Genomic DNA, 11975 nt, shown 5'->3' with positions numbered 1-11975 from the left:
GAAACGCGCGGGGCCGGGGCCGGGCCGGGGCCGCCGGGAGCGGGGCCGGTTTGAACGTTCGGCCGCGGCCGCCGCCTTCTCCCTGCGAGCCGCAGCCCCCCGAGGTAACGGGGCAGGGCCCGGCCGGGGCAGGGAGGGGTGCCGGGGACGCTCTGTGTGCCCCGCCCGGGGGCACGGCCGGGGACCGGGGCTGACCGCAGGGAAGGGCCCTGGGGCGGCCCGGGCTGAGCGGCTCCGCTGGTACAGGAGCGTGTGCGGTGCTGGAATGGGCCGGGAAAGGTCCCGGTTCAGCTGGGACAGGAGCGTGTGCGGTGCTGGAATGGGCCGGGAAAGGTCCCGGTTCAGCTGGGACAGGAGCGTGTTCACTGCTGGAATGGGCTGGGAAAGGTCCCGGTTCCGCTGGGACAGGAGGACAGGAGCGTGTTCTGTGCTGGAATGGGCCGGGAAAGGTCCCGGTTCAGCTGGGACAGGAGCGTGTTCTGTGCTGGAATGGGCCGGGAAAGGTCCCGGTTCCGCTGGGACAGGAGCGTGTTCTGTGCTGGAATGGGCCGGGAAAGGTCCCGGTTCCGCTGGGACAGGAGCGTGTTCTGTGCTGGAATGGGCCGGGAAAGGTCCCGGTTCCGCTGGGACAGGAGCGGCACGGCAGCGACCAGCGCTGCTCTGTGCGGTTCTGTTTCCTTACACACAGTCCTGACAGCATTTCTGCTGCTCTTATCTGTTACTGTCGCTCTACTTGCTGTTTTCCCTCCTTTCTCCCCCTTCTGCTTAAAAAAAAAAACCCCCAACCTCTAATTCTAAGGAATAGCGATTCAGGAATGCGGTATCACACAAACGCCTTGAGGTGTTTTATACAAATTGGGTGTAATGAATATATTTATTGTGTGGTTGGCTGTTCAGTTTCAAATGTAAACAAGCACATTCTTGTAGGTTTCACTGAGTACCTGTTATTTGCAAAGAAGCTGCCTCAGTTTTGTGTTTATTTGAACATAACACGTCTAGTTTCACTTCCTGTATTGTTCCAAGCACGTCTCTGTGTGGCCTAAGATGAAGAGAGACTGATGTAAAACAGTATGCGACCTTTTCTACATCAATGTCATTAATTTTGCAGGTTACTTGGTGTGCTTTCAAAATGAGCAGTGAAGACGAAATAAAGGAAAAATTGGATGCGGAATTAGATCGCTGTATTGTGGCTATGAAGCCCTATGTCCTTAACCTGCAGCATAGATCAGGTAAAATGTGCATTTAAACACTAATAACAAAGCCCTAGGGACTGACAATTATTATGTGTAATTGTATCACTTAATTTAACCAGGCACTTCATCTCTGACGTTACAAGGTACAGTTTTGATGGGGGGTTTGCACAACGTCTAAAGTTGGATGTTTTAGGTACCTACTGCGATTATTTGACCTTATCTGTCCTGTTTTCATGATAAAAATGTGCTTTTGCATAAATGCATTGACATCTATCTTTAAAAAACTAGTTCAGTAGAAACAAAAAGCTTTTAAAGGCCATTGTTTTTGAGATAGCAAGTATTTTTAAATTATAAAGTCGTTAACATTTGTTCAGGAATATGTAATAATAAGAACATCAGTTAATAAATGATGTTGTATAAATCTAATTTTTATAACAAGCTGGTTATTATGAAAGACACAAACCCTACAAATTAAGAGCTTTATGTGTAAGCATTTAACCAAATGGATAATTTCCTTATCTGGTAGCAAAGCTTGTGTAAATAGAGATTTATTTTTTTAAATAGATGAAGATTTATTATGTATTTAAATTATTAATGCTCATGCAAGCTGTAATTGTAGTTTATGGTAGCTCTTGCAGTGAGTGAAGAATTCCTGGTCTTTCCAATTCCATGCTGTTTCCAAAAGTGATGTGAACTTCTTGTAAACATTAATTTATAGAAAATGTTTGTGCAATATGTAAATTCGAGCCATTGTTAAAGAATTATTTTTAATCTAAGTGTTTAACTATTTCTTTTATTTGGCTTGGTCATTTGGGAGTTTGTTTTGTTTTAAACTTTGGTGTAGAAGGGACAACCCTACAAAATTGGTGACCAGTGATGGTTTCTGTTTTCTGCATGTGATCGATTTTGTTTTTCATTGTCTGAAAATATTATAGTGACCGTGTATATCTGTATTTTCAGAGAGAAAAAGATGCTCACTGTGGATTAAAAAACTCTGCAAACCTTCAGGAGCAGGCATAGGAATAGTGGGAAGGGAGAATCGAAACTTGTATGCAAAACTGTTGCTGCACATGCTGCAGAGAGGAGTTCTGAACGGTCCCTTCAGCCAAAAACCAGAGGAAGGAATGCTGAAAACTCTGCCTCCCTACATGGTGAGTGTCATTTCTTTATGAGACACACTTGCTAAAATGTATCCTGGAATTGCTTTTCCATCGTAGATTTGGCACAGATGTGACAAACCATTCTGGATGGGTTGAGTGGAAGTGCAATTCTTGTAATTGATGCTGGGAAAACCTTTCTATGGGCAAAACTTTTTGAGACCTGTATCTTCAAAATTCTGGTTAGAAGGCTTATGAAAATAGGAGTTTGAAGGAACAGGAAGGTAATCTTTATCTGGTACTTTGGAAAAGTGTAATAAAAGGCCCTTGAGGTTTTCTTTTGTCCTAATGAGTAGATAGCTCTTGTGAAAGGAAAATTGCTCTTCAAGGTGTGACTTTAGTCGCCTAAGAAGACTACTGAATTCACACAGACATGGTTAAAGTTGCAGTTTGTTTTCTGAAGAACTGAATATGTTGTGTCAACCCTTGGCATCAGCTTCAGTGACATAACAATGCCAATTTTTGCTAAAATTAGCCATCCTGTAAGAAGTTTTAGAAAATATTTACTCTGGTGCCATGAATTCCCATGGGTTTGGCAGGTGGCATTTGCACACCTTACTGACTTCACTGGAAAAAGAAGGTTTGTACTGCACATAGTCCTGTAAATCTATTCTGCTGTTGATTTTGCATTTGTTCTCATCCTAGTCAGTTTATTTTGATGAACCAAGAATTTTGAGCAGCAGCCCTGACCGTGTACCTGAGTGGGTGATGGGAGAGCTGGGAAACCACGGCAGTAATGCATCCTCTGTGGGGGACTCATCTTCTGCAACACCTGCTGCACATGGGTGAGGATTCTGTCCTTGCTTTAGCAGTGTTTGATTTGTGTTTAATAGATGTAAGCTCTGCATGTCTCAGTTTGTGAGTTTATTGCACTCCCTCATGGACTCACCATCAGTGCTTGTGCTTTATATAGAGAAACTCTGGTGACAACTTCAATGTAACAGAATTTTTAGACTGCTCTGTTCTTACTTTTCTCCATTATGTCTTCTTCTCTGACTTGTTTACATCATCTTCCATGTCCCATCCCTCTATCCTCTTTCCCTTCCTCTTGTTCTCCTCCTTTCAGTTCCAGACACTTAGCATGGAAAATCACAGTCTACATCTGTAGTCTAAGGCCATGATGCTGAAAGCAGCTGTTTTATCAAATAGTTTTTAATTGCTTTTTTCCCTACAGACTGGAAATACAAACAAGCATTCAGATGGTAGGTTTAGGTGTTGTTCTATGATTGTTGCTCACAGGCTTTTCATAGGAAACAGAATAGTGGCTCCTTGCAGAGAAGCAAGTTTTGCTGAGCAAGATTTAAGTTTTTGATTTTCAGCAGCCATTGATCTTAAACTGCATCCTTAGTCCCTGTCAGCTGAGAAAAGAGCTGTTTACAGCAGGGAGAAAGGGGTGAATTGTTTCATGTTATTAAGGCTTGTTTTCCTGTTGGCTTAGAAAGATGTCCCTGCAGTATTGAAGGAGTGACAAGCTGGTCATTTGGACACTTGGAAATCTTCAGCTCTATTCTGTCCTAATTTGTGGGAATCTTAGGTAAATTCTAGTTTTATCTGCTTTTCTTAAGTATTTACTTTCTGGATTTTCTTACCTAGTGCAACTTTGTGCTGATTATCAAGAACTGTGTTCCTTTTTATTCTTTGTGTGGCTGCATTTTGGTCATGGATGGAATTTCCTCTTGTTTGCCCATTTTCAAGTCTAGTTAATGTTTAACCTCTCTGAGATCCTTGGTGAAGGAAGCACTCTTAGACATGGAGTGAATATTAGTCAAAGCAGAGTAGGTGCTGTGCAAGAGGAAGTGAGTGTTTGCTCTGCTTCTGGTTTCATTTCATTGTGTTAGAAATACATTTTCAAGTGTAGTTTCAGAAGTCCAATGCTTTTCTAATGTCTTCACTTACATCTTTTTTAAGTGGCCACCATTAGCTTTTCTCTTGCAGGCACACTGATGTTTATGCTGTTTATCATCATTTTTCAATCATGTTTTTAGTTTTTAAGCAGTGATTTGGATAAGTGACAGATGGACACTTGCAAGTTAAATCACATTAATATTGAGTATCAGGAAACTCTTCTTCTGTATCCATTAACTGTGTGTAATTCACACAATAATTAAAGTTACTCTTATGTCTAAGGTCTCTGCACCTCCTTTTCTTCAGGTTTAGGGGCTCTTCTGGTTGCTTGCACTCATGCTCTGATAATAACCTGTGGTTTTGATAACAGATTTGTGGGTTAAGAACCAGAGGCAGACAATGGAGAATTTCCAGTTGAGTTATGATATTACTGCTTTGGGCTTGGTGATTATCCAGATACCCTTAATTAAAAAAAAAAAAAAAAAAACAAACCCAAAAAATTGACATTATGAATGCATCATGTTTTTCAAATATTTTTTGAGATCTTGGATGAATTTTTCTTCTTGTTGTGCCATGTCAGGATACCTGGTTTGGATGTGACCAGGTTGTGTCAGTCCCTGGGAGCAGCATCATTAAGTCAAAGCATCACTCTGGGTGTTAGGAGCAATAAAACAATGTCAGCACTGTTAGGCCCAGTTTAGCACACTGATATCTCTACAGAGTCGTGTTTGTGGTATAAAAATACCTGAATTTTTACTCTGAATTCCTGACTTGTACTGTCAGATATGGCAGGATTTGCATGTTCCTCCCTCTTCATCCCACTGGGGCTGGTCCCCACTTCAGGAAAGCTGAGGTGCAGTTCCATCTATTCCCTCCCTTCTTTGCCATCTTTTTTCTCTCTTTTGCTACCTGGTTTATGGTAGAATATTGGGAATTTGATGCCTTTTCCCACTCAGTGTCTGAACCTAAGATTCAGCACGGTCTGGCAAAGTTCCCCAAGTAATTTTTGGTGAAGCTTTATTTCACTTTTTCCCTTTTATTCAGTGGGAATGAAGCAATACCTACATTGGGGATCACTATGGTTGCCAAGACTCTGGTAGGTTCTCTGGACACCTGCATTGCAAAATATTCCCTGGATTGCAAATTATTCCATGCCAGGAAAAGCAAGTAAACTGAATAATGTTACTGGTTTAAAGGACTCTGGGAATTAAAAATCAGATGTACAGGCACAGCTCTGCCAGTGGATGCTTGGACCAAGAGTGGGAGTGTGTCTAAGGAAATCTGAATTTGTGTTGGACAATTTTGATGGTTCTGTCGATTTCATAAATTAATCTTCACAGCAATAAGAAACTTAATTTTCCTGCAAGTTTTGCAGAAAAGTACTGAAGGTAAATATTTCAGATGTTGTGTTTTGAAAAATACTTTTGAAATGTTTTGAAAAATATTTACATATTTAATATTTACTTGAATGTGACCACGTTAAGATATTAACTATATCCAATGTACAGATCCTGTTTTTCTTTGTATTTACAGTTTTGGGTGAGCAATCAGTGCAGGTAAAAATGTAATACATGAAATATTTCTGGATGTGCAGTTTGTAGGGAGAGCCAGCAGATGGTGGCCGAGTTCCACTGTATTTGTCTCTCTCCTCTGAATGTGCACTGGGAAAACTGCATCCATGGGCATGGAGTTTGTGTAGATGGATGAAAATTTCTGCATTCCAGCCATGACTCAGTTCCTACAACATTTTCTCAGGGCAAAATAGATAATGTCAGTGAGACATGTTTGAGTAACTACTTGATGTTCTTTATCTCAAGATTCTCTCCTTTCAAAGACCCAGAACAGAGAAATTCTTTTCATAGTGATTTTTATCTTGCAATACAGATAATTCTGTGTTGGACAATTTTGACTTTTCTATATGAAGTCGTTTTTCTGCCTAAATAAGAGCCTTAGCTAGATGAACCTTACTTGCAAACTGGGGTGTGGATGAATAAATCCCACCAGCTGGGGCTGGAAAGGTGCAGCTTTATTTTGAAAGCTGAGAAGGTTGTTTGAGAAATGTTTAGATTGGTTTGAACAGAAACCTGGGTTTTCTGACCCCTTAGGAAAATTCTACTTTGTTTCCATAGAGTGTGCCTGAAAACATTGTTAAAGGTTAGTGTATAGTCATGGTGGACCAGGAGGAATCAGTGAGTTTCCCTCACTTTGTTCCTAGAAGGAATTTTGATTAAAATCCTTCATTAGCAGCAAATTGCTGCATCCTCCCGTGCCAGCTCCCTGCTTGGGCTGTAGCAGGAGGTCACAAGTTGATGTCAAAACTCTGATCATCCTTCACTCACCTCCAGTGGGAGGAAAAAGAATGAATCTTGTGCTTTTTGGAGCCTGACTCGGATTAGCAGGAGGCTGGAAAAGGGAGTGGACAGGTGGCACGTATTTGATATGAGCAAAATTGTGCTCATCTTTAAGCATCCTTTCAAATTCTGTTTGTACAATCATGTAAAGGAGCTTTCTTTTCAGTTCCTCTTCAAAAGAGCAAGTACAGAACTAAGAATACATCTAGACTTTTGTCCTCCCTTTGGTCAATTTGAAAATATTCCAGGTACCTTGGGTTGGTTTGTGTATTTGTTGATATTCCTGAATCTCTGAATGACGAGGGCATGAATTCTGTTTTCTCTCATTTTTAACAATTAGAGCTTCATTGCATTGTTGGGTAACCTGAGTATTGCTCACAAAGGAAATCTGATAAAAGGGCAGATTTACTCACAGGCAATGATTTATCTCCCTTTAATTAAAGGTAATTTTGTGTCAAATGAAATCTTGGTAAGAAATGCAAGAGGCAGTCATTGTGTTATCATATTCCTTTTGATCTTTTTTTACCTCTAAGACTTTGCTTATCTAAACTATTTACTGCTTTGTAATTGTTATTGTGCATCCATACATGTTGTTTATATGGGATTTATTGGTGCTGGAAGGGAAGGTAAGCTCCCAGTTGTTGTATTTCTCTGTTCCCTGCTGTTCTGATGAAAGCTGGGGCCCTGTGTTTCGTGAAAACTTTGTGTTTGTCTTCCTAGAAGTGACTGGTTTATATTGTACATCCAACAGTTGTTGTTCTGTTCATAAACACTTCATTCATCTCAGTGTCTTTTTGGCATAGCAACCATCTCATTTGCTGCCAGATGGAAGGGAAGGGAGGTATTGAATGGTCTGATTTGACTTTAATATAATATGACCAGTCATGGGAAGGTGAAGGGACTAACAGGAGTTTTTAATTACCTTCATACCTGTGCATCTGACAGTGGAGTATGTGCTGAAGGGTGTTTCACTACTGTTTTGGATCTTTTTCTGTATCAACCCATCTAATAAATGCTTATAACTTTTACTTTATTTTGTTTTTTCCCCTGTTCTGTGACTGAGAAATGCCTGTGACCAAGTGCATCAGTGACAATTCTCTTCACCTGTCTACTGATCTGCATTTCCCTTTATTCAAGTGTTTTATTTACCACAAAAGCTTTTCCAGAAAATCCCTCTGCTGGACAGAGCACTTAGTCATGCTGTGCTTGTGTCCTGCCTTGTGGGCATTTCTTTACCATCCTCCATAAATTCCACTTTAGTCCATAAAACAGAAATGAAATGAAACCAAGACAATCTTTGTGACTTGTTCCTCTCCACCTTGGCCTTTCAAGGCACTGCCTTTGTGTAGAGCTGTGTGTGTTGTGCTTGCCCTTTGTGTGTTACAGGATATTTACCTTGTTGTAACCTATTTTTGTGGTGTTAAAAGTCTTCCCTATAGTGCATCCAACCATCACCTTAATTCCTCTTTCTTCTCTGAGTCACTGGACTCCATCTTATGTTGTTTCTTAGTCTTAGCAATTTTGTTTCAAAAACGTTCTCTTAGATCAGCCCTCTCCTTAGCTTGGATTTATCCTAAAATCCTTTGGGAGATGTTGGGTCATGTAGTAAAAGAAAAGCAAAATACATGTTTTAATGTACTGTCATGTACACAATATTTCTAGTGGGGTTTTTGGAGTGGGGTTTTATGGTGCTGTTTTTTTAATGGAACACTTAAGGTTTTTGTTTGCCTTTACCCTTAAATTTTCCTCTTTTTTCTCCTTTTTTTTTTTTTTTTTGATCTTTCCATCCTGACAGTTATTTTCTTGTGTATATTTTAACCGTTTCTATTATGTGTTTAACATCCTCTGTGTGCCACAAGTTGCTGAAAATGAATTCTTCTCTTTCTGCTCCCTCTTGTCCTTAATAACAGGGAGAGATTGAATGAGAAGCCATCAGTGCCATCCCGTTGTGTGAGTTCTCCTCAGCACACAGATGAAGATGACCTAGGCACGTCACTGTCTGTAAGATGCTCCTCCTTTTTGTCCTAAAGCTCTGCTTTCCCTGTGTTGCTCTTTAATATATATCCCTGTAAAGCTGTTATTTCCAGCCCTGGGGGTCATGATCCCTGTGTAAAGGTGCAGACATTTGGGAGGGAGTGATGGGGAGGACTAAAGCTCATCAAAATCTCTCCTCTGCAGTGCAGGGGAAAAGAATTTCTTGTAGGATGCTCTCAGTTCATCCTAAAGCTTGACCTCTGTTTAGTGTTGTGTGTTCAGTGTCTGCTGCATTGTTTTCCCTGGGCTTGGCAACGTGCCTGCATTGACATCATCTTGTATTTTGCAATAACAGATTAAAGAAAGCTGCATGGATGCCTCTGGCTCTGTTCAGTGAGGGTTGACCTCTGAAGGAGTGAATTTTGGACAGTTTGTTTCATCAGACTTTCCACACCGAGCATTTTGACTGATGAAAGGGCATTGAACAGGCTTTGTCTGAAACCCTCTTAGTCCAAAATATTCAATGGTGTCTTTTATGTAATTGCAAGCTTTGCACTGACAATTACTCCTGACAAATGTGTGGTACCAAGAAATGTGGTGTTTACCTTCCAGAATGGGCTCTGTGGCCTTGCAGTGTCCTTCACCACACCTACAGCAGCCCTCACCCCTCCGTGAACACTGAATTTCCTGTTTGTTCCTCCAGCTCTGCCCACGCTTCATTTTTGATTCTATCAGAGGAATAGTTTAGAAGGATTGCAGCTGGGCACAGTTGAGAATTTATGAGGACATGAAGTGCAAATAGGATAAACTGGAAGCTCTTTTCTGAGGAAATTTGTGTTCTGCTGTGCATCTGGAATAGAGGATTAGCAGGGGGATGATTTATCAGGGCAGGTTACAGGTGCCCAGTGGGCAGGAATCAGTGTCTGTGCTCTAGGCTCTGATTGCTGTGAATGGATTTATGTGTGTGTTGATTGTATGTATACAAATGGAATTGAAATGCAGAAATGCCATAATTAAAAAAACCCCACATGCTGGCTTTACTGCAATTCTCCTTACTGATTTCCTGTTTATGTTACTTTAAGAAATATTCCTTATGGAAGAGTTACTGTAAAAAAATTCTTCAGTTGAAAGCTGGATTTGGGGCTTTAAAGTTTTGCAGGGGAGTTTTGCTGCTTTGGTTTGTTTATTTTTAATTCTTTTTTATTGGTACTGCTGGCTCTGCTGGAGCTTCCAGGTCAGTGTTAGACAAATCACTGCACTTCATTGTTCTTCAGCTCCAAACACTGGATTCTCCTATGATTGCAGCTTTAAAAGGACCTTTAAGTGAAATAATCCTCACTTGTTTTGCCAGTTCGATAACGTTTGGCTGGCTGGAACAAACAATACCTTGTTCCATATTCAGGAATGTTCTGGGGTTTCACAGATGTTCTGGCATCGTTCAGGCCCAGGTAGAGGAGCAGGGAGATTTTTAAGAAACCTTAAGAGCTGCCTCAAGCAAGTGTTGATGAGCAGCAGCCCAAGCTCTGGTCACTGGATGCTTGTGACAAATGAGATTTAAAGAAGAGGTGACAAACAAACCTCACTTCATGACACCTTGAAGTAATTCAGGCTTCAATGTTGTTTTTCTAAATACCCCTGCCAAGGAAAATGTTCTGTACCAGCTTTCCCCACTAGATAAGTCAAATGTTGGTAGTTACTGTTATCCCACAGGGAAAACTTTTCTTCTGAGAGGCAATTCCTTGTTACTTCCTCCAGCAGCAGAAACCACAGCCCTGGCTGGCTGCTGGAAATCAGGGAAGACCCTTGAGCTGGGCAGCAGCTGCTCTGTTTTCTGCTTTGATAACCATCCCTGCCTTGCTGTGCTTTCCTTTCACTTTTAAATCTGGGTTTTTTTTCATCTGGAGGCTGATCTCTGAATTCTGGATTAGCTCCAGAAAAGGCACTGTGGAAATGAATTGATGCCTGAAAATGGAGTATTTTGGGTTTTTTAATAAATTCACCCTCCATAAAGGAGACCATTGCTTTGGAAATAAATAAAGAAGAATATTAAAGGGGAGAGCCAGGTTAATTTATCCTCTGAACTGCTTTGTCAGCCCAGTATCCTCTGGAAACTGAGGTGTCTGGGTGAAAGCTGTCAGAAGTATTGTGACACTATTAGGAAGTGCAATGTAGCAATGGCCAAGTCAATGAGAAGTTTTATTTTAAATTATGTATTTGCCAGCAATTCTGATATTTTCTTTGACTTTTTTTATGTTCCAGGATGATCAACACAAAAGAAACTTTTCATTGGATGATGATGACCTCGAAGCACGACTCAATAGTTGGAATCTTGGGGTAAAATGAACTGAGTACTTTAATTATTTATTAGTTTGCAATTGGAACTCCTCAGTAATGGATTCTGAGCTTAGTCAACAAAACTTAGTGTGGGAATGAGACTCCTAGAAATGAATTGCTAAAGCTTGGAAAGGTTATTTATGAATGTAAAAGAAGAAAACAATGAAATTTGAAGTAATAATAATCTTCACACACTTAATATGGTTGCTCCTATATCAGGCAAAATAATAATGGCTACTGGTCAAAACCAAATCTTACTCTGGTAGAAATTCAGACTAATTCCTAATGACTCTGTAACATTACTTTTTATTTATTACTTGTATAAATGAAAGAAGCATTTGGCTTTCTGTGTTTGTTTTTTTTTAACCAATACGGAATTTGCAAGCCATTAATACAACTCGGGGTTTTTTGGTCACTGTGCCTCATTTTGAAAGTGTTCAGGAGCCTTTTGTGTCTGTTCACCTCTTTCTTTCCTTTTTAATAATTTGAACTTGTTACACTTATTAGACTTTATTCTCTTGGTTGCATTTTCTGTGGTATTAGTCCATGATAGTTCTAAGGTGACAATGCAGCTGTATTTTAATGTATTTTTTCTATTGTGTTGTTTTGTCTTTTTTGTAAGCTTTTCACCTGTACCACCAAATCTTTAACCTATTTCATTAGGATTAATGTCCTTATAGCAATTTAATTTTATTAAGATCACTTTGATTTTAACAGGGAGGTTTCTTTTTTTCTTTTCTTCCTCATTTTGTGCTAATTCTCACAGGGTGAAAGCTCACAGAGCTGCAGCCAAAGTTAGGAGTGATGAGAGGGAGTTTAGCTAAATAGTTCAGCCCTGTTTTTTGAAAAAGAATCACGTATTTTCATGTTGTCATTTTAATCAGTTGCCAAATGATCCTTATTCTTCCTACACTACTGTCAGTCCAGAGGGATATGACAGCATTTAAAAATCTCGCCTATTACACTCCAGGTTTTTCATGGATGGCCAAGTTCTCTTTGGTGTAATCAGAAATGATAACAGAGAATATTAATGGTTTTCTGTCCTTCTCGGTGTTTCTCTTGCTTTTTCCAAGCTGAGGGTGGAGATGGGTGAAAGTGTCAGCATTGTGCAGGCGCCTGAA

The 11975-nt window shown here is 40.3% G+C and overlaps 1 protein-coding gene across 7 annotated transcripts in view; it reads left to right on the top strand.

Moving 5' to 3' along the window:
- The first annotated feature begins 12 nt into the window (after positions 1 to 12).
- The window catches only part of CEP112 (centrosomal protein 112), a 180561-nt gene continuing 168598 nt past the window's right edge, over positions 13 to 11975 (top strand). For all 7 annotated transcript variants that reach the window (XR_015807746.1, XM_088176357.1, XM_088176358.1 and 4 more), the window contains exons 1-6: positions 13 to 104; positions 1109 to 1229; positions 2154 to 2344; positions 2996 to 3135; positions 8457 to 8547; positions 10780 to 10854. Coding sequence is in view for 6 of the 7 variants with exons in the window: in XM_088176357.1 (XP_088032483.1) it covers positions 1130 to 1229; positions 2154 to 2344; positions 2996 to 3135; positions 8457 to 8547; positions 10780 to 10854 (597 nt within the window). In the remaining variant the exon portion in view is untranslated. The remainder of the gene's footprint in view (positions 105 to 1108; positions 1230 to 2153; positions 2345 to 2995; positions 3136 to 8456; positions 8548 to 10779; positions 10855 to 11975) is intronic.

The sequence above is a fragment of the Sturnus vulgaris genome, chromosome 20 (genome assembly GCF_052056855.1).
Source record: "Sturnus vulgaris isolate bStuVul1 chromosome 20, bStuVul1.hap1, whole genome shotgun sequence".
Taxonomy (NCBI): Eukaryota; Metazoa; Chordata; class Aves; order Passeriformes; family Sturnidae; genus Sturnus; species Sturnus vulgaris.
The sequence above is the reverse complement of the archived record's forward strand: the minus strand, read 5'-3'. Positions and strand labels throughout refer to the sequence as shown.